General features: G+C 53.1%; 2 protein-coding genes across 8 annotated transcripts; both read left to right on the forward strand.

The window, feature by feature from the left end:
• The first annotated feature begins 23 nt into the window (after nt 1-23).
• EBI3 (Epstein-Barr virus induced 3) lies at nt 24-3,478 on the forward strand. 3 transcript variants are annotated; one of them, XM_027801375.2, is made up of 8 exons: nt 24-337; nt 852-912; nt 1,024-1,163; nt 1,748-1,972; nt 2,065-2,182; nt 2,290-2,462; nt 2,760-2,923; nt 3,041-3,478. In XM_027801375.2, exons 3-8 carry the CDS (start codon nt 1,061-1,063, stop codon nt 3,191-3,193), a joined length of 936 nt encoding a protein of 311 aa, XP_027657176.2. In that variant the 5' UTR covers nt 24-337; nt 852-912; nt 1,024-1,060; the 3' UTR covers nt 3,194-3,478. The 3 variants fall into 3 exon arrangements, with proteins under 3 accessions (XP_027657176.2, XP_005436529.3, XP_027657175.2); XM_005436472.4 differs by lacking the exon at nt 852-912; XM_027801374.2 differs by lacking the exon at nt 24-337 and having other exon boundaries at nt 432-912.
• A 764-nt stretch (nt 3,479-4,242) lies between these two features.
• On the forward strand, nt 4,243-10,420 carry LOC114015167 (collagen alpha-1(I) chain-like). 5 transcript variants are annotated; one of them, XM_055710076.1, is made up of 3 exons: nt 4,243-4,306; nt 4,788-5,357; nt 5,702-10,420. In XM_055710076.1, exon 3 carries the CDS (start codon nt 5,752-5,754, stop codon nt 6,691-6,693), a length of 942 nt encoding a protein of 313 aa, XP_055566051.1. In that variant the 5' UTR covers nt 4,243-4,306; nt 4,788-5,357; nt 5,702-5,751; the 3' UTR covers nt 6,694-10,420. The 5 variants fall into 5 exon arrangements, with proteins under 5 accessions (XP_055566051.1, XP_055566050.1, XP_055566049.1 ...); XM_055710075.1 differs by having other exon boundaries at nt 4,243-4,283; XM_055710074.1 differs by lacking the exon at nt 4,243-4,306 and adding an exon at nt 4,316-4,430.
• The last annotated feature ends 15,228 nt before the right edge of the window (nt 10,421-25,648 follow it).

The raw sequence follows: 25,648 nt of genomic DNA on the forward strand, positions 1-25,648 counted from the left end.
CTGGGGGAGATGAGGGTGGGCACAGGGTGCTGGGGAGGGTGGCGGAGCTGGGGACAGTAGGGGATCGGTGCCATCATCTCCTTCAGCCCTGATGTCCCCAAGTGGGAGTGGGTGACCATGAAGGAAGCGGGGGGGTGGTGTGGGAAGGGTTGGAACTGCTTTCCTGCGGCCCCATGGCCCCATGCACAGGGGATCCCTGTGGAGCCACGCTGGGCGGTGGGTCCCCACTGGGGACGGTGTTTCCTGCGTGAGGAAGTGGGCTGAGGCCGGCCGGGGCTGCAGCTTCCCGCACCGGCAGTGACAGAGCCTCTGGTCCCAGATGCCTGGCCCTGATGTGGTGAGCGTGACGGGGGACAGGGCTCCCCGTGGGGCTGGGGGCAGGGGGGGTGTCAGGGGCTAGGGATGACCCCACAGCACCTGGCTGGGGGGCAGTGGAGGGAACCTTTTGTCCATGATAGGGGGAAAGTGAGGCTTGTCCCCCCACGGGCTCAGCCAGCCCATAGCCAAGGTGGGCGATGCCAAGAGCAGGATCCGTCCCTGTGGTGCTGGGCTTGTTCACAGTGGGGACCTCAGCTCAGCCCCCAGGCTGGGTTTTGGGAGCCTCTGTGAGGGACAGTCCCTCCCCAGATGCCCTGGGTGGTGGGGGCCATCCGAGTGTGCTGGCCCCTTCCCTGCTCGAGGCCCAGCACGACCCAAAGCCCCGATTCCTGGCATGGGGCCACGAGGGTGGCTGCGGGTCCCCCATGGGGAGCCCCGGTCACACGGGGTGCGTTCGATCCTGCCTCTGCCCCCTCCTCCTTCCTGGCAGCAGGATTTGGCCACTGCGGTGAGAACCCATCCCCTGTCCCCAGGTTGTGCGGCAAGGCCAGAAGGGAAACTGAGGCACAGCACTGTGGGGTGGCCTGGAGACAGGTTTGAACCCCTGGCTTTATGGCAATGTCCCTGAATCACCTGGGGACCTGTGGCCATGGTGTCCCTGCTGTCCTCTGCCCTGGGGTTTGACCGTCCTGCCTGTCCCCACAGGTCCCTGGAACTGGGCAGCTCTGCTGTGTCTCCGGACATGAAGTGGCTTTGGGTGGTGGCTTTTGTGGCACCCACCTGCACCGTTCCCTACAACGGCACGGCAGGCAGCCCTGGGGACAATGGGGACAATGGGGACAGAGGTATGGGGGCATGCGGGACTGGGGACAGAGGGACTGGGGCAGCTGGGATGGAGGTACAGGGGGACCTGGGGGGATGGGTGGGCTGGGGACAGAGGTATGGGGCCATGGGGGACAGGTGGTAGAGGGACCGTGGGTCTGGAATGGTGCGATCTGGGGTGATTTGAGACAGAAGGGCTGGGCAGACTGGGCTTACTGGGGATGGAGATAGAGTGAGCAGGGATGGAGGTGTAGGGGAAAAGAGACTGGGGACACTGAGGGGACTGAGGACAGAATTACAGGGCATCTAAGGGTAGACGTATAGGGACACTGGAGGGAGGGGACATGGGGGGACTGGTGATGGAGGAATAGGGACAATGGGGGTCTGGGGACATCAGGGGACCAAGGTCAGAGGCAGGGGGGCTGGGGGCATTGGGGAGGGAGGGGCACTGGGGTGCTGGGAACAGAGCTGGGGGGCCCAGACCTTTCCTGACCCAGCGTCACCCCCTGCCATGACATGTCCCCTTGACCCCTCTGCCAGGGCCCGCAGTGGGGCACTGGGGGGGTGTGCTGGGGGTGCAGCCCATGCCCACTGCCACGTCCCCCAGGCCGCTGCGCCCTGCAGCATGGCACCCTGGGCACCCTGGTGCTGCTGCGGTGCCCGGCTGCAGCAGGGGGGCCGGCTGAGTGGCGCTGGGGCAGGACTGTCCTGGGAACGTATCCTGCACCGGGGCTGGCCCTCCCCAATGCCAGCCTGGCCCACGAGGGCCACTACAGCTGCCACCACCCTGGCACCGGCGAGACCTGGGCCACTGTCTGCCTGCAGCTGGGCTGTGAGTGATCCTGGCCCCACCGTGGCCCCTGCTGCTGGCTGGGGGTCCCCTGGGGGGACCAGCAGTGGGGTGATGGCTGTCCCCTGCCCCAGATCCCCCTGCACTGCCTGCCGTCGAGTGCTGGGCCATCAGCTACCCGCAGGCAGTGAACTGCTCCTGGGTCCTGGCCCCCGAGCCACTGCTGGAAACCCACTTTGTGGCCACGTACAGGTCAGTGTGAGGCCCTGGGGTCCTGGTCAAGGCCCTCCATGATGGCGTTGCAGTGGGGCTGCAGGCAGGGCAGCCCCCCTCGCAGCAGCTCCCCCTATGCCCCCCAGGCATGGTGTGGGGGGGGCCACAGAGATGGGCGAGTGCGTCCGCACGGGGCCACAGAGCTGCTCCTTCGGGGACTTGCAGATGTTCTCCCTCACCCCCTACGTGGTGAATGTGACAGCCATGAACCCCCTGGGCTCTGCCTCCAGACTCCTGCCCTTCCTCCTGGAGAACATCAGTGAGTGATGCTGGGAGGGGCCGGGATGCCCAGGTCCCCGCAGACCCCTGCACTCACCGCTCCCCAGCAGCGAGCCGGAGGCTGAGCCAGCCCTGGGGCTTCCTTTGGGCCTTTCCCCTCCGGCTCCCTCCCCTGCCTGGGATGCGGAAACATCAGTGCGGTGTGCTGGGTCTCAGGCCACCTCTGCAGCCTGGATTTCCTATGGGGCCGGTGGACACAGTGTCACTGTCTCCAGCGGTCCCGTGCCATGTCTCCCAGCCAGCACCTCACACCTTCGTTGTCTCCCTGCTTCGTTAGTAAAGCCAGACCCCCCCGAGGACCTGCGGGTCTCACCCATCCCCGGGGAGACCAAGAAGCTGCTGGTGGAGTGGAGCCCGCCAGGGTCTTGGCCCTTCCCACAGTACTTCCCACTGAAGTATCGCATCCGCTATGCCCAGGAGGGTGGCTCTGTCACCAAAACGGTACTGCCCGCACCCCCACCCTCCCACACGGGGTAAACTGAGGCACAGCTGCGGGGTGCGCCCCCGAGCAAGGCTGTGTCCTGGCCCCCCAGCACATGGCTGCCCCTTTACCCCTAGATCGGGCCATACGAGCAGACATCATACACCCTGACAGGAGTGCCACCCAGGACGCTCCACCACATCCAGGTGGCTGCCAAGGACTTCACAGACTCTGGGGAGTTCAGCGCCTGGAGCCTGCCAGCCTCGGGGATGCCCTGGGTAGAGCCATGACAGGCAGAGCAGGGCCAGCGTCCCCTTCCCTGTCACCCAAACTGGGAACAAGAAAACTCCTGAACAGCAGTGTAGCATTAAGAAGCAGGCATTCCTTTACTGTAGTGCTGGATGCACGGGGCATCCCATCAGTTCTGGTGGCACCCCCAACCTCCCTCTCTCCCTTGTCCCACCGACGGACGCCACATGCCCTGGCCACTCTGTGTCCCCATGCCCCCAGCAGTGTGGTACCACCAGTACTGGAGGGACCCACCAGAAAAAGGTAATAAACCAGCTTGAGGCTCAGATCTCGTCCTGCTTTTGTGATGTTCTCCACGGAGCAGTGGAGCTGCCCCGGGACGGTCCCACTGCTGCCTGTGAGGCCAGACGGGGCCAGGCCAGCCCTGGGCACGGGCACAGGGACGGGCACTGGCTCTGACAAAGCCCCCAGCACCTCAGCTGGTCCATGTCCATATCCAAGTTGTACCAGGGGAGGTTTAGATGGGATATCAGGAAAAGTTTCTTCACGGCCCAGGGCGGTGGTGGCGTCACCATCCCTGGGGGTGTTTAAAAATAAGCAGATGCAGCGTTTGGAGATGTGGTTTAGTGGTGGCCTTGGCAGTGCTGGGTTAACAGCTGGCCTCAAGGATCTTAAAGGTCTTTTCCAGCCCAAATGATCTCTTGATTCTATGACCGGTCCCTGAGGAGGCTCCAGAGCAGGGGGCGGTTTGCCCCCCACAAGGCCTTGGCTGGTCTCTGTAGCCTCAGCTGGTCCCTGTGACCCTGCCATGGCCCAGCCTGCCCCCCCCCCCCAGGCCTGCGTGGTTCCCGTGGCCGCTCTCCAGGGTTCCAGGGCGACCCCAGGGGGTTCCAAGCAGGGCCCGGCCCTCGCCCCGGAACCACCTGTCACCACGGGCGGGCCCTCGACGGCGGCACGGCTCCCTGACGGACGGCAGAGACAGCCAGTGAGAGGCGAGGATCCGCCGGGCCGCGGCCCGTCTTACCAATGAGCGGCGCAGGAGGGCGGGGCTGCCTGCCGGAAGTGGCGGGTCGCGGCTGAGGGGGCTGTGCCGCCATGTCGGAGCGGGAGGTGTTGGGTGTGATGACCAGGGTACTCTGGTCGCTGCGGGGCGGGTACGGAGGGCGGGGGTCCCGCGGGGTCCCAGATCACCGTGGAGGGGACCCTAGGCTGGGGGAGTCTTCAGCGCTTCCCAGGTTGGAGGCGTACCCGGTGGCTCTGGGGGGTCCCCAGGCTGAGGTGGGCCTTGAGGGGGAGTCCGAGGGCGGGAGGGTGGTTGAGGGGTGTGGGGAGCCTCAGGCCGATCGTGGGCTGCGGGGTGCCTGGCAGGGGCTGCCTGGGCAAGCAGGTTAGGTCTTGAAAGTGATGCGAGGGCTGGGGGGGGCTCGGGCTAAGGGCAGGAGGCAGGCAGAGGCCGCTGCCTGGGCCAGACAGGCAGTGCCCGCAGCGTGCTGGGCCCCTGGAAGCGTACCGGGCTGGCTGGGGTACTGGGCTGGCTGGGGCACGCTGGCTCCTGCTGGGTGGAACTGCTGCCTCAGGCTGGAAAGGCAAGCGGGAGCCTCACTGACACGCTTCACACTCCTCTGGTACATACAGGTCCCTGCCCCATCCCTGCAGAAACACTCTCTACCAGACTTCGGCCCTGCTAAGCCACAAACTGAAACTCCTCAAGCACCAGCAGTTCGTGGTGCAGGTGATGGCCCTGGCCCTGTTCAGCCTGCGGTAAGAGGAGCTGTGCTGGTCAGAAAGAAGTGGCTGTAGGGGAGGAGAGGTTGCTTGGGAATCATTTAGTCTCCGTATGCTGCAGGGGAGCTGCTGCCGGCAGCCATTAGAGGTCACACAGACCAGAAGAAAAAGGGTGAGGGAGGGGGAGGTGATGCTGTGGGTGATTTTGGGTTTGTTTGAAGAGTAGGTACTGAATCTCCAAAGGAGAGAAGAACCATTGCTCAGAACCTGGGCTCACACGGCCCAAAAATCACTTGGACTTTTATTGGTCTGTTTGTTCTTTTCTTTTGATGTGTTACGGACTTCTTTCTAGGTGCAAGATGCGTGGTGAATACACCTCTAGGCATAAGAAATGGCCGTAAGGAGACTGCTTGGAACGAGACATACTTGGGACCTCCCATCTTCTGCCTTCGGTGGCGCCTGGCAGAGGTCACTTTCAAGGTGAAGTATTTGCTGTTTTGCAGGGAGCTGCAGGATCTCTGCTGAGCACTGGGATCTGTCAGTACCTAGTGGGAAGGGGGTGTCCTAGCAAAGCCTGAGCCTGGGGGGTTTGGTGTCTCGTCCCTTTTTGTAGCAATTCATGGTGCTAAAAGGTGTCTCACCCACCCATGGGCAGGGAGCAGCAGCAGCAGCAGCTGGAGGAGAATGAAGGGGCGTGGGTGTGGGTCTGCCCTGGGATGTGGGTGAAATTGGGAGATGTCCACCTGGAGCTACAGAAGTGGCGGTGGGATGGCCAGAGCTGAATTTCGCAATACAATGACATTGCTGTCATGCATTTTCCATAGTTCTCGACGACATCTTGTAAGCAGAGAAATTCCTGGAGGAAAAGGAGAAGATGATGCAGAAGGAGAGGGAAAAGGAGGAAACAATCCCTGGCAAAACATCCCCAGGGCGCTGTGGAGGGCAGCAGGGCCCTGCCCGCTCCCCTTCAAACCAGGGAGCACTGGAGGGCACAGTGGCTTTGCCTGGACCTGAGCTGAGCCTGGCCCCAGCCCCGGGGGTCTGTGGGGCAGCAGGACACTTGCAGACCCCAGCCCTGGGGGTCTGTGGGGCAGCAGGACACTTGCAGACCCCAGCCCTGGGGGTTTCTGAAGGCAGCAGGACACTTGCAGACCCCAGCCCCGGGGGTCTGTGGAGGCAGCAGGACACTTGCAGACCCCAGCCCCGGGGGTCTGTGGGGCAGCAGGACACTTGCAGACCCCAGCCCCGGGGGTCTGTGGGGCAGCAGGACACTTGCAGACCCCAGCCCCGGGGGTCTGTGGAGGCAGCAGGACACTTGCAGACCCCAGCCCCGGGGGTCTGTGGGGCAGCAGGACACTTGCAGACCCCAGCGCCGGGGGTCTGTGGGGCAGCAGGACACTTGCAGACCACAGCGCCGGGGGTCCTTACAGGTGGCCGCCGCCAGGCGGCGCTGCTCGCACATGCGCATGGCCAGGCTCGTGCTGCCGCCGCTTCCCGCCGCTCGCACGCGGGCTGGCAGCCGGCGCTCCGCGCCCTCCGGCGGGGTGGGGCTGGCGCGCGGGCGGGAGGGGGCGCGCATGCGCAGAGCGGGGCCCTGTGCGCGGGCGGCGGCCGCACTGCGCTGGGCTGCGCGGGCCCGCGTAGTCTTTGCCATAACCCCCTCTGGACGGCTCTCGTCCTCTCAGATTCCCTCCCGAGGCCTTCCGTTTTTTCTATGAGCCTTTTCCTCTCTGCCCCCCTCAGGACCTTCCTCCTTGCCTCACAGGGCCTGTCGAGTGCCTCCTTGGTGCCCCACAGCCATCTTTTAACCCTTTAGAGCCCTCTTGTTCCCTCAGAGCCCCTCCCAAGTCTTCCATTTTGTCCCTGGGTGCAGTTTTGGTGCCCTGTGTTCCCTCGGCTGACCACTCCGTCTCTTGCCCGGTGGTGGGCTCAGACCCCACCCTGAGCTCCGAGCTCCCCCAGCCAGGGCAGGTGAGGGCTTTGGTCCTGCCCACTGCTGCGTGGGAGGCCCTGGCTGGGCTCTGTGTGCGACCTGGGCTCTGGTGAGGCTGTGGGACACATGAGGGTGCAGATGAGGCGGCAGAGCCCTGCAGGCAGCCTCCCCCCAGCGCAGCCCTTTTCCTGGATGCTCAAGAGGCCGTGCTGGTGTCCCATGTTGCCCAGGGCTTGTACCGGGCTTTGGCAGGGCACAGGCATGGCTCTGTTTCCCTCCAGTGAGCCCCAGGGCCTTTACTGGGCTGTGCTGGTACCTGCAAGGAGCCCTGCTTCAGAATTCCCTGGGTCCTTGTGTTTAGCCAAAGCGAGGACAGGGCTCTCCTGCCCTCCAGAGAGCCCTGGGGCTTTCGCCAGGCTTTGCCAGGGCCCACAAGGAGCTGTGCTTCTCTCCGGAGTCCTCAGAGCTCTTGGCCAGGCATTGCCAGGGCCCAGGCAGAGCTCTGCTGCCTCCAGGATGCCTTAGGGCTTTATCCAGGCTTTCCTGGGGCCCGGGCAGGGCCCTGCTGCCCTCCAGAGAGCACCGAGACTTCACTTGCCTTTGCAAAGGCGCAGGCTTGGCCCTGCTGTCACCTGCTGTTCCTTGAGACATCCTGGGGTGCATGAGGAGGAGCGAGGCCAGCAGGTTGAGGGGGGTGATCCTGCCCCTCTGCTCTGCCCTGGTGAGGCTGCATTGGGAGTGCTGTGTCCAGTGCTGGGCTGCCCAGTTCCAGAGAGACTGGGAACTACTGGCAGAGGCTGTGAAGATGATGAGGGTGCTGGAGCATCTCCCTGAGGAGGAAAGGCTGAGGGAGCTGGGGCTGCTCAGCTGCAGAAGAGGAGACTGAGAGGGGACCTTGTTAATGCCTACAGATGCCTTAAGGGCGAGTGCCAAGAGGCCGGGGCCAGGCTCTTCTTGGTGGTGCCCAGTGGCAGGACAAGGGGCAACGGGCACAAAGTGCAGCACAAGAAGTTCCACCTGAATATGAGGAAGAACCTCTTTACCCTGAGGGTGATGGAGCACCGTGACAGGCTGCCGGGAGAGGCTGTGGCGTCTCCTTCTCTGGGGACATTCACAACCCGCCTGGACGCAGCTCTGTGCAGCCTGCGCTGGGGGACCCTGCTGGAGCAGGGGTTGGGCTGGGTGGGCTCCGCCGGTCCCTTCCCACCCCGACTGTGCTGTGATGCATTGGGCTTTGCCAGGCTTCTCACAGGGTCCTGCTGCCCTCCAGAGAGCACCGGGGCCGTTGCCAGGCTTGCCAGGACCCTGCTGCCCTCCAGATTTCCTCGGCACCTTCACCACCCTTCGGAGGGGCCCGGGCAGTGTCCCTCTGCCCCTCGGAGAGCCCCAGCCTTCCCCGGGCTTTGCCTGGGCCCGGGCAGTGCTACCTGCCCTTCAAGGGCGTTTTGGGAAAGGGCTCGTTCAGCTCATGCAGTGAAGTTCCGTCTTGCTCCAGCTGATGGCACGATTGGGAGCACGTAGAGCAGAGATTTTTCCCAGGAAAATAGACCAAGTCCCAGTTCTCCCGCTCTAGTATTTGATATTGTACAGTGTGGGTCTCAGCCTCACACCACGCCAGTATTCCCACCAATAATGAGTTCAGAGAAGAGCCTGTTTCTTATAAAATGAGAAAATAAATATAAGCCAGGCCAAGTCACTAGGTCAGAGATGAGACGAGAGTTATCTGCAGGACAAGCAACCAGCAGTTTGCGGCTGTAAAGGATGTCCAGCCATAGGAGTGGGCTCCCACCAGCAGGAGTTAATGGTATGTCAGTCCACAGGAGAGTTTCCTTCCATAGGACATGTGTGTTTGAGGCAATAATCCCTCCAGGGTTTCAGCTCCTTCTGTGTCTGACTTACAGCTGTGTAACCTTCCAAACACAGCAAAGGCATTTTTCTCTGGGAAAATGTCAGCTCCCTTTGGCCTCACGCTGACAATTGGCCATTGTGTGTCCATTCGGTGATCTAAAACGCGCTAAAAGAGACTCCAAACTGACGGGGCTGAACTCCTGGGTTTTCCTGGTGCAATTGTGTAAGCCAGCCAGCCTTTGAGCTAATATTGTGGTATATGGAGTCAGATTGGGTCTCTGACATGGGAAATCTGTGCAGTTTAGAGCAACTAGCAGGTCAGTAATGCGTGTAGGTTAGGAATGCATGTTTACAAGGTCTGGCAATGAAAAAAATTGGTTATATGTATGGGGACAAAAGTCCACCTGATTTTCTTTGCATTTTGTAGGTTCTGCTGTTTGAGCAAGAAAAAAATTATTTACATTACTTATTTGAGGGAGGCAGAGTTGCTTTCTATTTAAAAGCCCCGACCAATTATTTTTCTTCCTGGCTCCATCACCTGCATCAGTGTATGACCTTAGGAAGGACATCAGCTTTGCTGCAAAATTTCTGTATATTTAGGGTGGCAGTAATAACTGATACCTCATAGGATGCTGGAGTGGAACTAGTTAATATTCAGAAATATCTTTAAGCTTTTTGTTGATTGAGATCTTAAAGCCATTGCTTGCAATGCAATGCAAGGTTTGCATTCTAAAATCAGTTTAAAGCCGCATAAATTCCACATTCTTTCTAAAATATGATGGGAAATCAATGAGGGCTTTTGCAGGATGGTTCCTGTCGTCTGAACATCATGTGTAGTTTTTGTTTGTTTTCTCTTCATACCTTCTTAATAAGAAATCTTTGAATTTGGATTCTGATTAAAAAATGTCCTTGGCAGGGCAGTTTTTATTGTTGCCTGGCAGCTCTCAAAACTTTCACAGATGTTTCTCCATCATTTACATTCAGATTCTATTTCTGCAGTTTTCTCTGTAACTGAAATACACCACTTGATTAATCTCCTTATGGAAGCTGAGTCTTTGGACTACAAGACAGCGACCTGAGGCAATCGGAGTGTGCTTGGTTATGGTATCTCCGTAGCTGGAATGGTAGCTCCTGGGACATGAGAACATATGCAACTACAAGACCAGCCCTCTTAGTCAATGAAACCATGGACCAAAGTTTCATGAGGTCCTTCTCCAGCAGGTATAGGTGATCTCTGAGCATGTTGTGGAAGGGATCTGCATGAAGGGAATCACTAGGGTCACAGTGACAGTGCACGTGCTTTTTCACTCCTGTGTCATGATGTGATTTAGCTGGCATTTTGTGTGCCAGCAGCACAGCTGGTGGCAGGCAGGGAGTGTGTGGCTAAAATGATTTGGTAAGAAAGGAGCCTGCATACCCTGACTTTCCTGGGTGGAGAGCTTGGCAGTCCTCAGATAGATCCATTCCAGCTTGGGTTTTTCTTTCTCTTTGGCCTCAGGAGAAGGGGCCTGCTGGGGAGCTGCCCTTTACAAACCTTGTCTCTATCTTCTTGCACCTTCACAAGGCTCCTGTGTTTAGTCTGGGGCTTTCTGTAACTTAGCAGCATTAGGTGACTTAACAATTACAGTAACCTGCAAGAATGCCTGACTGAAAACCCCTCTGTGCCAGGCAGAGGGGCTCCACTGGGGAGGCGAGTAGGTTCATGATGTTGTACCCTCCCTCTTCTCCTTTTACAGCACTTCTAAGTCTAATAAAAGCTGCTGATTCATGTTTAATGGATAACGTTGGTTACTAACAAGCTCACCTCCCTCTTAAAAAGCCAACGTTGGCCTCAGGAGGTCTAATTTAGGAAGCACATGTAAGGCAAGGGTGTCCTGCAAGGGCCTCTGGGGTGGAAGCCATGCCATGCAGTACTCCAGGCTGGTTGGCTGCCAGAGCTCAGTGTTTCTATCCACTAGCCAAGCTGCCAGAGGCTCTCCTCAAGCTCTGCACCACCTGAGTGTTGTGGAGGACAGACTCATCCCTACAACCAGCATTAATTCTTCCTCAGTGGTGCAGGGACTCCCTGATGGCAGCAGCTGGCAGCAGGCACTGGTAGTGGAACAGGCTGGACAGAAAGGCTCAAGCCCAGGCCTTGTGCTACAGGGATGTTGTGGTGTGGCTCTGGTACAATGTCAGCTCACCCTGTGCAGTCTGGTCCGCTGGGTCTGCAGTCTCCTTCTTTTGTGGGTCCTCCATCCTCTTGCCTCAGGTGGCTTTCTCCAGGCACTGGTACTGACCTGAGGGACCAGTGGATTCTGCGTTAGTTCCCATTTGTCCTTTGCCATGGGGCTGAGTTACCACCTGCTTTTTCTGAAAGGTTTTGCTAGAGGATGGCATAGTGCTCCAGAGCTCAGATCCTTGGTCCCTTGTTGTCAAACTGTTCCAGCAGAGGCAAGGATGTATTTCGCTGGAGCAAAATGGCTATTAAAATACAGAGGGGAAAGGCCTTTTTCCAAATGTGTGGCAATGTTTGGATGTGGAAAGGTCTGGTACAGAGAAATCTGTTTTCCCAGCAATGACATTTGCTTTCAGTGATGTTTCCTATAAGGCACCATCTTCCTCCTCAAAGTGGTGAGTGATGCTGGAGGACATGTGCACTATTATATTTAGTAATATGGAGAAAACTGAAGTGTTAATATGGTCATACCACTGGTATCATGCAAGCGTGTATGGGCAGATCAGTGAAGATCACCAGTGTATGTCGGTGTGGGCTTACAGTCGCTGTCTGTAGCTGCTTGCACTCTGAGCCATCTCAGGTTTTGGGTGCTCATGGCGTCCTCCCTGAACACCACATAAATTTTAAACCTGCCATTTCCACTCTACAGTAAGGCAAAGGAATCCCCCCATGGCCTGTTGTTTGTGTGAGTGATGAGTCTGTGTCAGAACACCACAAAAGCATGACATCTGTACCTGTGAATGCTGCTGTGGTGTGAGTGACATGAAGCTAGAGGGGATCTTGGGTGTCCGGAGACAATCAGGAGACTTGAAAACAGACAGCTTCACCCTGTTCAATATGGTCTTCTTTAAACTATGTTTTTACTTCAGATTTGGGCTGCCAATAACTCATTCAAACAATGATCTAATGCCTATGTGAATGTTTGTAAAACCTCACTGCTCTGGCAGTTTGAGCATTTGCCAAAAAGCAATCACATGTAATTAGGGAGAAGGAATTTGAATATACTGGCCTTTCAATGCAGCATATTTTCCAGTTGTGTTTCTGCCATTTTAACTATCTGATTAACTGGGGTTGTGCTCCATGTTGGGGTTTGTGTGACTTGGTCTTCAAAGGAACCTTCTCCGTAGACAGCACTGTGAAAAACCTGTCTAAAACCTGCCTGGGATGTGGCTATGAGATACCTGTGCTGGTATCCCAGCAGCATCACCGGCTTGAGTTTTGAGGGAAGGAAGTATATAAGGAACTCCTTGTATACTTCCCCGGGGCTGCCATGGTTCTTGGAGGGAATAGACAGAGGCTAGACTGTGATCAATTGATGGCCACACCCTTCCTGGGAAGAACTTTGTTCATGTCTGAAAGCATGATGGAGTAAAAGCTTTTCAGTCAAGCAGGATAATCAGCATCACACCCATGTGACAGTCAGAAATGGCTCGGCCACATTTCCTTGCATTCAGCACTGGCCCCTGGTTACTGCTGCTTTTCCTCGGTCAGTCACAGAAGGAAGGGGAGGGAGCCTGGCACAGCCAGTGCCCCAAATGGTCTTCCAGGTTCTCCACCTTCCAGTGTTTCCTGCTGTGTAGAAGGTTCTTGAGGAGGCTTTTCAGGGATGTTGAGCCCTGAATGAGCCCTGGGAGCGTCCAAATCTCATCGCTTTCCAAGGGAACCCCCAGGAACACCCTTCCCCTGTGACACTGTTGTACTGTCCCTTGCATCCATTCCCTCACCCTGCTGTTCAGGAGTTCTTTTGCCAGGAGAAGGGAGGGAGGCAGCCACACAGCTTGACAAGGTCCCTGTAGGACTGGCAAAGTAGAACTGTTGGTAGAATCATAGAATAGTTTGGGTTGGAAGGGATCTTTAAAGGTGATCCAGTCCAACCCCTGGTAAATGGGCACTGCTCACGCAAAGAGATGTTCCCAGCTCGGGGAAATGGGAGCCCGGCCAGGACAACAGATACGAGGAGCCCCTGAGAAGAAGGAAAGAGGTACCCTTTGCCCACAGGGGCTCAAAACGGCAGTCTTCACACTCTCACCTTGTACCTGAAGCCCCAAAAGACGTTTCCAAGCAAGCTGGGAATTTTGACATGGAAAGTTTGATGAGAAAACTGTCCTGGAAATTCCTGCGGCATCCTGGAAATTCCCTTTACTCCCTTGTCTAGTTCTGGAGTTCCCAGGTCAGTGACACATGAGATATCCCAGTCTTAGCTAGGCACCTGGGTGTGGATGGACACTCTGTAAGTAGAAATGAGTGCCTCTGGAGGGGTCTGAATGCACTAGAGAATTAATCTGATTGCTAATTGCTTTATATTGACTGCAAGTTGTGGCCAGGTGGGATCTGATTTACAGTTGTATGAAATTTAGGAAAAGGAACACTCCAAGATGATGTGAAGGAGACTGGCTGAGGGGAAATGAAGGGCTGGTGTGATGCTACCAGGCAGTGCTAAAACAGAGTAGATGGACAGGGAGCAAGCCAGAGCATCTGCAATACTCCAGGAACTGGGGGTCCTGGGAGTGTTTTGCTTTCTGTACAATTAGGTGGTGGAAAATACAGGAAAGACGGGAACCCCCTGGAAGTGATCAGAGCAAGGAGTTGTCCTTCTACCCGAGTGGAGAGCTGTGACAGATGTGCTTTCCATAGAGAGTGCTGTAATGAAGCATTACGATTGCTCTGAAGTGACTCTCAGCGCATTCGGTGCGTTTTATAGCACACTAGTATTCATCTATTCCTGTATAACCTCCTGCAGTGGGACTAATAATCAAGGATCCTGACTCTAAACCAATGACTCCCCTGGGGATGTGTCTGGGACAAGACTTATTCTGGGGTCTTTGAAGTGGGTAGTAATGTGGAAACTGTGACACCAGTGCAGTTCCCATGAACTAGGGGGTCTCCCATGTGGGCATGGGTGTGGAGCTCTTCAGCCAAAAAAGGGTGAAAAATGAGTCATAACACCTTTGGGGAGAGGTCAGTCTTCCCATGATGTGTTTGTTTAGGGCTCAGCTGTTACTGCGATGCTGCTGCCACTGCAGGAGGGAAAAACCCGCAGCAGTGGCACAGTATGTGGTGGCCAGAGCTTGTAAAAGGGGAGATGAAGGGCACGAGGAAGGCTCCTCCAGTCACACAAAGAAGGACAGCAGAGGGGCACTTTCCACAGTTCTGCAAGGACATTTATGGACAGCAAGTTGCAGACTGGGGAGATCGCAGCTCCCCTAAACCCTTTTGTCCTTACTGCCATCCCCAGCCCTTGCTGATGGTGTGGCAAAATCCTGCTCTGTCCCACGGGGTCTGGAGACGGCAGCAAGAGCCAGAAGCTGTACAGCCATGAGCCTTTCCTAGAGCAGCGCCTACAGCCCCCTTCTTACTACCGATGCCTGCCCAGGTCCAGTGAGTCTCACCTGAGTGCTTTGCTCCCTCCCAGCCATGCTTACTCCTAGACAGCAGCTTTCCCATGTCCTCGTTCTTGCGCTGCCCATTCCAGTTGCCTCCTCTGCACCTCCAGATTTCTTGGGAGAGGGTTGGCTGCTCCTTCAAGTACAGAGAGCAGTAGGTGAGAAGGACACCACAGCTCTCCAGGCAGGGTGCACACCCACCAGAACCCAGGTGGAGGTGGTGGCCAGAGTCCAGACCACCAGTGACAGAGCTGGGGACAGGCTCACCTTGGACATAATTCAGGCAGGACGGAGCCGAAATGGAGCTCCTGGCCCAGGGGCCCCAGGCGAGGCTGGTTGGGGGCCATTAAGTCCTATTAGTGTACTCAAGCCCCTGACAGAAAGGCATCGGTCACACAAACTGGATGTGGCCTTAAGCAAAGGCCATTTCTCCGCTGCTGGCTTCCACCAGAGCTTTGCAGCCCAGACTCAGAGGCTTTAAGATCTGCTTTTCATGTGTCTCTCCTGAAAGAAGGACTGGGATGATTCCAGACTCCAGCAAACCGTTCTGACCCATCACCCAGTGCTGGCAGGTTACTTTTGTTGGAACAAACTCCATCTCTTGCCTCTCTACAGTGTTTCTAGCCCAGACATCCTCCTCTGCTCTTGCTGCCAGCATTGTAATGAAAAATGGCTCTTCTATTATGTCTGCTTCCATTTGAATCCCTCTAGGAAAGATCTCGTGTTCTCCAGCTCTTTGCTGCTGAAATTAGCACTGGCATCCTGCAGGATTTCAGGGCTTGACTCTTGCATCGAGCAGTGGGAAGAGTTACTGAGGCTGCAGAGACAAGACGCATTTGAGAGCCAAGTGTCCGAAAGTACATGCTTAATAATAACACAGTGAAATGGAGGTGCTCCGGGAAGGCGGCAAAATGATCTTGCGAAGGAGGAAAAAAAAAAGTGTTCTTGGGGGCTTGTACAGTCCCGCAAGGGTTAAGCTGTGGCACAGCATTTGGGACAGCTGCAGAATGCTGGAGTGGGCACTGGGATTGGAACCAGAATGACAGTTTTAGGTCACTCACAAAGCTTTCTAATTACGCTCTTTTGGAAAAAAAAATGGTGTGTTTTATTCTGTAAGTGCTGAACATTCCACAATTGCTGTGTTTAATAAATACAGCGGGGGCTCCTAGGAGACTGAATGGGGCTGAATGAATGAAGTATGTGAGACATCTGAAACCTATTAGTTGGAGCAAACTGTTAGAGAGGCAGGAATTCTTCTCTTTTAAAAAATATTTATACATTTTACTTTAATGTCAGGCCAACATCTTATTTGGGGTTATGTTCCAGTGGAAGGAAAGGTGTGTCGAGGGGAAATGCAGGGGGAGGGGAGGTACATTTTTGGTTCAGTCCCAAAAGGAGCAGGAGGGCTGTGTGGCTTTAGTAGCATACTTTCCTTTCAGAATTGAACCCAGCACATGGAAACATAAGGCGACATTGCCCCAGCCTCGACGGGGGCTGAATGTCTTGGGACTCAGTTCATTTTGATGTGCATTTTGGGGAGTAACTGGGCTCATCAGACCTGGAGCCCCTTGCCTGGGGCACCAGGAGAACTCTGCAGCCCTCACAAGATTAGGTTTATGGATGCCATGAGACTTAGCTTGTTTAATCTGGTTTTGATATTTAGAGAGGAATTAGAGTGCACAGCCAGCGTCTTCTCCAACACATGGACAGCTCCATGAAGTCAGACCGGTGTCCAGCACCAGCAAGAATGACGCCACATCCCTTCCTGCTCTTTTCAGCACTCTGACGCAAGGTTTCCACCCAGGCTTTTCCTTCTAGCGCAGAAATTAGCTCATCGACTTGTTAAAACACAGAAAAATAGGGAAGATGGATGGGAAGAGCACAGAATGTTCCACCAGAGAATAAGCATAGCTGACAGCTCTTTAGGACCCACTTCACCTGCACAGATGTCTCTGGAAAGGAGTTCAGCAGAGAAATAGTTGACAACACCCAGATTCAGTCTGGACATATTTTGAGCTGAACTTTCCCTTCTGTAGAGCCAGCCTTTGTTGCTTAGAGACCAGAGACACCCTTGAGAAGCAGTGGAAAGGGGCAAGGACCCCACTCATCTCTGCCTGCTCTTTCACCCATGGTGTGCTGACCATGTCTGCCAGCAGACGAGGGGAGCCCAACGAGCTGACAGACTTCCTTGGCTTTTTGGGGGCATGGCTGCAGGGCTGGCTCTGCTCCTCTAAGGTGGCTCCACAGCTATGCGTGGCCTGGCCTCAGACCTGGGCTTTGTCTGCTCTAATGGTCCTGCTTATGATCTGCTCTCTTTTCACCACCTACCAAGTCACTGATCTCTCCTCCACTCCCAGCTTCTTTCTCCTCTTCTAAGATGAGGATAATCATAGAATCATTTAGGTTGGAAAAGACCCATAAGATCATTGTGAAATACACAGAGTCCGAGGAGCCCTAAGGAGGGTAAGGGTCTTCTTTCTGCATACCATCACCCATCTTCCAAAGAGAGCTGGAAACCCAGTAAGACCACACGGTATGACTGTCCCCCCCCACAGGAGCTCTGATCCTTCAGCATGTCAGAAGCAACAGGAACGATTGCCCTCAGAGCCAAGTTTTGGCTGTCCACAAGCACTGCAGGCTGTGTGAGTTTCTAGCTCCCAGCAATCGGTATCCTCCTCCAATCTGCAGTTGGGGCTGGGATCTGGGGACCCATTTTTGTAGTTAGAGTCAGCTGTTCCTCACAGAGCCCTTTCTAGAGTTCTCAAGGGGCCGTATTTTCTTAGGTTTGGGTTCTGTGATCGCAGCTGGGAGGACAGGCAATGTGGGGATGTGGGTGCTTAAGGGTCAGCTAAGGAGTGAGTGGAGTGGATCGTGCCAGGACGTCTCCAAATTTAGGCTGAATTTCCTGCTGGAGGTTGTGGTTAGGGACTGATACCTGCACAAACTGGGGGCAAGTCTCCCAGCCTCTGGTGCTTCACTTTTCGTGAACCGTTCCGTGAACTGTTGTGATCTCCAAGACATGGAGTGACATTTGAGCTCACTTCTCTTTGTGCAGAAACTCTGGATCAAAGCTAATGATGGTGACAGAAAGGTCTGTATTATGCAGTGTTTTCCGGCTGATAAGGGATATGTAAATTATTCCAGCTTTTTTGTGTTTCCTGGTGTTCTTTATTCATCCCAATTTTATTACATGAGACACACATTCATACTTAGATCCAACTTCTTCATTTCAGGCTTCCTGAATGTAAAAAGTAAAGTTTTAGGATACTAAAAAATTGCAAATGTCTTCTATTATCCTTCTAATCTCCCAAAATCTATTAGATTGTAGGATATCTCCCCACTGCATAGGAAACAGATGTTCTTCTTTCAGAGGGGACTTGCAAGAGGCATCATTACATTTGTTTAGTTTAGAGTGTCTTGGAGATGTGATCGTTCTTTGAGATCACAAATTGCTGCAACCTTCTGTATGTGAGCTAGGATCTGGTTGAATTTAGAGTGGTGCCGGTAATTAATTTCTGTTGAGTTTCTTTTTGCCATTAGTAACCAGCCCTTAGCCAAGACTTTGGAAGACAATTTCTGAGCAGTTGCATCTGTTAGTCAACGTAGAGGTGAATGCTCTAAAAACATGACTGGGGCATTGGACGAAGCTACTGTATTTCCTATAGTAAGGAAATAGTGTAACCTACAGATTCAGAGAGTCCATGAATGGATGTAACTGTTTCTAGAGCTGTAGTGGGTGAGGCACTGAGGAGACACTGTATTTCATCCCTCTGATTGCACTTCTTCTGTGGCATCTGTTCACTGTCAGTAGGAGGACCTTGGTGGATTTCAGTGTGGCCATTTTTGTGTACCTGTAACTCTTGGGTTTTCAGATCTCTGTTTTTTGGGTGTTTCCCACCCCACCCCCCACCCCCTTTTTTTTACGAGGTTCAAACAAAATTGTGTTTTCACTAAAGACACCAAGTCTTTAGTGCCAGTGCTATTTCCAAAATGCCTTTATTTTCCTCCAGATTGGAGGTTCAGAGTGTGTGTTCGTCTGTGTGTATGTGTGGATGGTGGCTGCATTTCAGAATTTCCAAGACTGTTATAGCTTTTACTTTTTTTCCAAGCAAGTTAGTCAAATATGAGTTCTCCCTCCTGAAAGATCTGTACTCCACTTGAAACAGAGGTCTCCCTATACAAGAGAGGCTGAATAAAAGCTTCTGTCACTGGAGGAGATTATTTAAGGGTTAGACCAAAGCAGAACAACCTAACAACAAACACAGAGAGGGGATGCAGCGTTGTTTTATATGTTGGACAGATTTTTCCACCCTGAATATGTGTTGATGGGAGTGCCAGTGACAAACACTTTGGAAAAAGTGCCTTAAGTGTGAGCCAAGAATTTCCTTCAGCAGCCTTCTGCTAAGGTGTACAATATATCATGACCTTAGCCTTGCTCATACATATTTCTGAAGGTGTGTCTCATCCGAGCCTCTTGGGAGCACCATTTCCTCATCTTGTAGGACTGGCTGGACACGTTACCCTGCAGCCTCCCACCCTGCAGCTGGCCTTCGAGGAGGGCTGGAAGCAGCTGGAAACAGGTCGTTAGGGGGTGAAGTGACCCATGTAACATGATGAAGATGAGCTGGAGCCTAGATATTGAATGGAGCAGCCCTGTCAGGTGCTGAGCAATTGCTGAATTAAACACAACTCTGTTTAATTAGAAGCAACTTAGAGCAGTGCTCTAGGTCAGGAAAGGCAATGGATAGAAGCGTTGCCAGAGCTGCAGTCTAGGGACTGCGAAGGATGATGGCAGGGAATTTAAGCGATGGCTTGAGCCTCAGACACAGTGACTGCTGGAGGTCATCTAACAAAGTCAATAAGATCAATACAAAGGAGACTCCTCAGTGGACGTGAAGGGTTTGAAAGGGGGGGCAGCACTCTGGTTTACATGATCGGTAAACCCAGTATAGTAGCGTATGACACCAAAAGTATTAGTGACTCAAAGTCAATAGCAGATGGGTCATGCTGTGGCTGACAGTGCCAAAGTACAGCATTTGCAAATGGATGAGAACTGTAATGGTTTGTTGACTTTGGGGTATGCAGGTGTGCGCCGCATGGCTCACGGGCAGGGGGATTAGCAGAGTGACTTTTTGTAAGGAAAATGTAACGGTGGAAACTGCATGGACCATCAGCTTGAGAGCAAACCCAACACTTGTTAACCTTAGGTTGTGTTGATACCAGAACCAGTGATGTTAGAAGTAAAAGAAAGGCCACAGTCACAGTGAAATCCAGCCTTACAGAGATGACCTTATCCCCATCCCCCAAATCAGGCCACTTTAAAAATTTGACCTGTTAAGAGATTAGAAGTGCAGCTGGGCACTCAGTGTTTTAGAAATTCCAGCGTAAGCGAAGAACCAAGCAGGGCTCATGGCTGGTTATTGCATACACCTTGGTGCTGGGTAAGCAGTGCTCAGCAATAACTAAAACATTGATGTGTTATCGACGCTGTTTTAGTCACAAATCCAAACCAACATCATATGAGCTATTATGAAGAAAATTAACTTTATCCCAGACAGAACCAGTACGAGTAGTCAAGTCAAAAGATGACCTTGAGCTGAGGCAGAAGCCAGGCAATACTTCAGGCAGAAGAGAGACGTTGCTCATGTCATCACTTCTTCCAGTTCTGACAGCTACTTTGTCAGTGGTGGCCAACTGGTGGTTTCTGGCAGTCATGGCCACACAGCTAGTAGCTACTTTCAGGTTTATTTTCATAGGGATATTCTTGGTCAGTGGGCATGACTTACCCAGTTTTCCTGGACTCCAGCTTCTCCCATTTCTCTGGCGTGCCTTAGCTGTTCTGAATGCAGTGGGGGTTTTGTGTTTCTCATGTGTTCTTAGTACCGCCTCCATGGGTCAGCCTGAGTTTGATTCCAGCCCTTCCTTCTAAGGAATAACTGAGTCTGTCAGCACAGTAGCTGGAAACGATAATTTGCATCAGAATAAATAGCCCAAAAGCTGGCATAAGCTTTGACCAGAAATGGCAGCGTTCTTGGGCTGTGAAAAACTTCTGCTCGCTCGCTGTGCAAATAGCAAATTCAGGCTCCCTTGCTGCTTAGTTTTGTCTGAACACAAAGGCTAAATACCATGAGAATGGTTTGTTTTATTCCAACTTGCTGGAAACCAGAGATTCCTGGGAGATTTCCAAGCCAGTTGCTAAACCCGACTGGATTTTGGTTGCTCTATTGCATATGAACCTGAAATTCTCGAGATCCTCTGATCCCTCCAGCAGTGTGATCGTCCCAGCTCCCTCTCCTGGCATCACACAGACCCATTCACAATTGCTCTGTGTTCACGCCTTTAATGTCTTTCATATCCATCTCCCAGTAGCTAGGTATTTCTTTGGTTTCTCTCTGAGGCTATGAACCATATCAAACATTATAATAAAGTGGAGAGAGATGACTCCCAGTGCATTTTGTCTCTTCTAAGCTTTTACTCTGTGAATGGAGGGAATTAAACTGCTTTGTCAGGGTGGTTTTTGTGGGCCCCATATTCCCTCATGTTCTTTTAAAGTCTCCGTTGCTTTGTTAAGGGTAGCTGCAGTTATCAGGTTATCTAATACACTCTGCTTCTGCCCAGGGCCATGGTTATCACCAGCTGGTAAATCTTCTCATTGCCTTATAGGCAGGGTTGGCAGAGGTGCCTAGAGCTAATACTGGAAATTTCCCATCCGCTGACTTAAGGAAAGCGCAGGAGACAGTGCAGTGTCTGAGGGTAAACTGCCTGCCAGGGCCTGCTCTAGTGGAAGCTGAAATCTGATGCAGTAATACAGAGGTGTGGAAGCGGCAAAGGAAGTGAGAGATTGACCCTATAATAGTTTTTCACCATCTCGTAGCACTTTGGATAGATGCAACAAGTCCTTCTGCACTCCAGCCTGGCACAGAACACGTTTCCTACCTGCCGGTTTTCTACTACTGCAGCACCATCTACCAGTGTGTTGACGGAGCAACTGAAGTGCAGAACTCACCTCCATGTGCCAGGTTGTGATTTATATTTGTCATGCTTCTCGAATTCCCGATATATGCAACAGGATGTGTTCTCCTTGTGTGAATTATTAAAGGCAGGGTTATTTTAAACTGAAGTCAAGGTGGATGAGGAACAGCCCATCTCGATCGTGTGCGTGCACCACCGCAGCATTTGTGTAGTGTAATTGCAAGGTGGTGATACCTGCAGCTGCTGCTCCTTGAGCCATGGCAGGCTGTTCTCCTCCTGAGCTGTGAAGGCACTGCCTGTGCATCGCTTCCAAGCTGGTTTGCCATGTTGCAGTGGCCCGCTGGAAAAAAAGCAGGACTTCTGTGTTTTCTCCCCAGCACGGAGGGAGAAGTGCTTAGACTAACTCCAGCAGATCCAAACGAGTGGAGTGGGGAAGTGGCCAAGAGCTTGGACGCAGTCCTGGGCTCTGAGTGGAGCGCAGCCCTGAGCTCAGCGCCATGGCAGCTCTCCACATGGAACGTGATGGCTTTAGAGAACTGCACCTCTGCGATCCTCAGTTCCAGGAATGTTCTAGGAAGTGGGCAGAATCCTACTGATTTTGGTGAAAGCTGGAAAAGCCTGATTTCCCCTTGAGATTGCCTGTGGTCTCTCAGAATGCCAGTGTGGCATGGCACCCATGATGTCTGGATGATGTTTAGGGCTAGGAGACACACCGCTCCTCATTTAACCTGTGTGCTTTCCTCTGTCCCCTTCCCTTTCATTCAGCCAAGCCTCTTTCCCTGCAGCGGGCAGAAAACAGGCTTTTCTAGTTAATACCAAAATAAACATAGTACTGTCCAACATGGGAGGGAAGAGGGAAGGGGGAGAGCATGGGGCTCAGCAGTAAAAGGAGCACAGTAGGAGCAGGCTGCGTATCCCAGCCTAGCGAGTGCTGGAGGTGATGCGGCAGAGCAAAATAGCAAAGGAGTCAGCAGCGCTGGGATGGGACCTGAGTCCTTTCCTAGCTCCTACAGCCTGAGGAGTGTTTATTGAGGGATTTCTCTCCCTTTTTACTTGGGCAGACACACTATATGATCGGTGCTGAGCATGTGGGGTTTGTTCCAGGACACTTCTTTTTAGTGATGGGGAAAACATAAGCAATTACAGCAGATTAATTTCCCTGCTTACGAACAAGACAATGTAACAGGAATAAAACAGGAAACAGAAAAAGAGGCTGGTGGGATTGAAGGGTCTTGCAGAGGATGCATGCAGTGGAATGGCAGCATGCAGAAATCTCCAAGAATATTCTAGGCGTCTGAATATTCTCTCTGCGTTAGTCCAGGTTTCATCCACCCACTGGGAAAGATTAAAATCCTGCTGTTATATTTACTTTTTGCTTAATTTGATTCCTTTCCCCAAGCAATATATATACATAAACAAATGGTTTGAAAAGTGCATTCAGCCTTTACTATGAACAAGTAACCCATGATCCTCTCCAGGCTCCTGGCAGAGCTGGTTCAGACAGTCCCGAAGCACTGGGATTAGATCTAACTTCAATTTTCCTTCTTTCTTTCTGTTGGTCGCCCATGCTCATTACTTCACCAGGCAGCTGGAATCCCAGGCACATGGTAAGAGGCTGCTGTTAAATCAGAAATGGCAAGGAGGGGCGCTGGGGGATCTGTAACCAGGCACATGCCAGGCTCTCCGCACCCTGCATGTGCCCTCTTCTGCTGTGCTGGTGTGAAAATTGCCTTTTCACCTTTGTAAAGCTGCTGGGCCTCTGTCCCACAGTCCTGCTCCACGCAGTATAACTGTTTCCTTCTTTTGGTCTTTACCTGAAAATTCTTGTCTAATCTCAACCCAGAAAGACAGTATTTTGTGGTCCAGTGTTAAAAGCAACATGGATGCTTTAGCCCTCAGGCAGGATTCCTGGGATGTCTTCACAAATTGGCCTCGTGGCCCTGCCTGGAAGGAGGTCTGCCTGTTTACACTCTGCTGTAGACCAGGGTCCATGCAGGCTGGATTGTATTTGGTGGGGCTTTTGAAGTGGAAACAATGCTGCTGTGATGGAGGAGGTTGGCAAACACAGAATGGCCAGACACGTGGGAGGAGGAGGAACAACAACAGCCCAGACCCACGACTTTGTACCCAACGAGCCATCCTGAACTTCAGCGTGCTGAGCTCCTTTCCCCCCAAAATACCAGTCCATACATTTATTTCAGCTAGAGATCACATCCTGAGAAAGCAAATGACCTGAAAATAGACTGCCCGGGCTCCCTGACAGAGGCAGCTACAAGGGGTGTCTCTTCTTCTCCAGACATCACCCTGAGCCTTGTGATCAAGGTTCACGGGGAGAAGCCAGGCAGGACTGTGTCCAGCTGCCTTCCAGGGGCTCTGGCATGTGGCTGACCCAGCTCACTGAACCTGCCTCTGCACTTTCCCTTTCCCAGCACGGTCTGCAGGTATCTGGGTGTCACCTCAGAGGAACCTGGTCCTAGCCCATGCCTCCAGTAAACTCTGGGACACCCGCAGAGGAGGAAGGTGTCGGGTGCGGTGTTGGACAAGAGAGCAGAACCCCTCTCACACCTGGAGACACCAAATCCCCTGTGCTGAAGCTCAGGCAAGTTGAGTCCGGCCCCCACATCTGGTCTTGCCTTGTGTCAGTTTGCCCTTCCAAACTTCACCCCTGTAGCTACAGAGGCTGTTAATGAAGCTACATGTGTCTGTATAAGGAGAAAATTTATCTTTTCCCTGTTACTTTTCCCCATTCTCACTCAAGTTTTATCAAACGCTAGTTCATTGAGGCTCACAGAGATTTATGAGCTATATGGGCCTTTATGCTACACACGTTCACCTTCTTTTGTCTCCGACGGGCAGACAAGCCTCTTCCCTGCACGCTCAAGGCTGTCAGGAAATTGCTTGTGAGCACAAAGAAAGCATGAAGGACTTTGAAGCATCCAACTGTAGGGGCTGAAATTGTTTAAGAAGGAAGATGAGATAAAATATTTCAGAGCATATGGGGCTTCTTGACCACTCCATTGTTGTCCGCCCCTGGCTGTCAGACCCTGAGCAATCCCAGAAGGAGTTAATAGACACCTGGGCAGGAGCCAAGGGCTCTTGCTGGAAGCTTATCTTCCCCACCAAAATATCTGATGTCTGCAGCTATGGACATGGTATTGTCCTCATAAAACACAACAATAACAACAATACAAGTGCTGCTATTCACAGCTCAGTAACAAGCCATTAAAAAAAAAAAAAGTCACTGGAAATGTAAGAGTATTTATTAAAATGGAACCATGTGTTTCACATAGTCCTGTCTTCATAAGCTTGTGCACATCACATTGATGTTTATGTTCTCCTCTGGTGTGTGAGGTTTTTTTTCCATGCCTGTTAGTGATTAACTGGAGGGAGCCTGAATGAACTCATGTCTCCGGTGAGTAGGACCAGGAAACCCGGCACACACTGGGTGATATGCAGCTGCAGGAAAGACACAAACTTCCTGCGGAATGGCCTCGCTTGTGTCCCTACAGAAGCAGCCAAGGAAACACAAGAGACTAGACTGAAAGGGAATGGGGAAAGAGAAGATTCCAGGGTGAAAAAAAAGCAGAAAATTGTCCTCTGGCTCATCGCAGAAAGTGTGAATTCAAGCTCTGGATTGAGAATCTTCCCTGGACATGTCCCCTAAGGCTCATGTGAATCTGGAGCAATCCTGTCCAGGATGGGCTCGTCCAGGTAAAGCATAGAGATGGCTTGGACTGCTGGCTATGTATACTTATGGCTTAAACACATCACTCTCACCTTCTGCTGGGACCCACAGGAACATCAGCAGTTCTCCGGGGTCTCCACCACCCATTAGGTGACCAGAGGAGGGCAACAAAGCTGGTGACAGAGCTGGAAGGGATGTCCTGTGAGGAGTGGCTGAGCACGCTGGGTTGGTCTCATTTGGAGAAAAGGAGGCTGAGGGCCAACCTCTGCAGCTTCTCAAGGAAGGGACATGGAGAGGGAGGTGCTGAGCTCTTCTCCCTGTGATCCAGGGACACCTGGGAATGGCTCAAAGCTGCGCCAGGGAGGTTCAGACAATTGTTGAGGCCAGGTGTGATGGACCATGTAGGTGGTAGCTTTGGAACCTCTGCTGAAAGGCACACACATGGGACATTGTTTCTTAAATGAGGAGGCTGACCCTTGAAAAGCCAGCGGAGCTCACTGTAAACTCTTCAGTAGCACAAGCAAGGAATAGCCAGTTCTGGTCTTTAACAGCGGTCTTCAATCCGTCTGAAGCCACTGGGGCATGAGCACAAGATGTGGCCACCAGCGTTTGTGGGGAACTTGCTGGTATTCTGCCTGTTAGCTCCCTGCTCGGTGCCGCCGTAGGGGGATGCTCAGGAGCCCTGGGAGGCTCCACTGCCTGTGCGGCACGCTTACTGAGCACAGCTGTGCT

The sequence above is a fragment of the Falco cherrug genome, chromosome 4 (assembly GCF_023634085.1).
Source record: "Falco cherrug isolate bFalChe1 chromosome 4, bFalChe1.pri, whole genome shotgun sequence".
In the NCBI taxonomy this organism is placed as follows: Eukaryota; Metazoa; Chordata; class Aves; order Falconiformes; family Falconidae; genus Falco; species Falco cherrug.

Bases quoted from the DNA above. Each gene is read 5' to 3' on its own strand.
- EBI3 (XM_027801374.2), top strand. From the start codon at position 713: ATGGGGCCACGAGGGTGGCTGCGGGTCCCCCATGGGGAGCCCCGGTCA. The intron at 913-1,023 runs GTTTGAACCCCT...CTGTCCCCACAG, and splicing joins GTGGGGTGGCCTGGAGACAG to GTCCCTGGAACTGGGCAGCT. The intron at 1,973-2,064 runs GTGAGTGATCCT...CCCCTGCCCCAG, and splicing joins TGTCTGCCTGCAGCTGGGCT to ATCCCCCTGCACTGCCTGCC.
- LOC114015167 (XM_055710076.1), top strand. From the start codon at position 5,752: ATGATGCAGAAGGAGAGGGAAAAGGAGGAAACAATCCCTGGCAAAACA.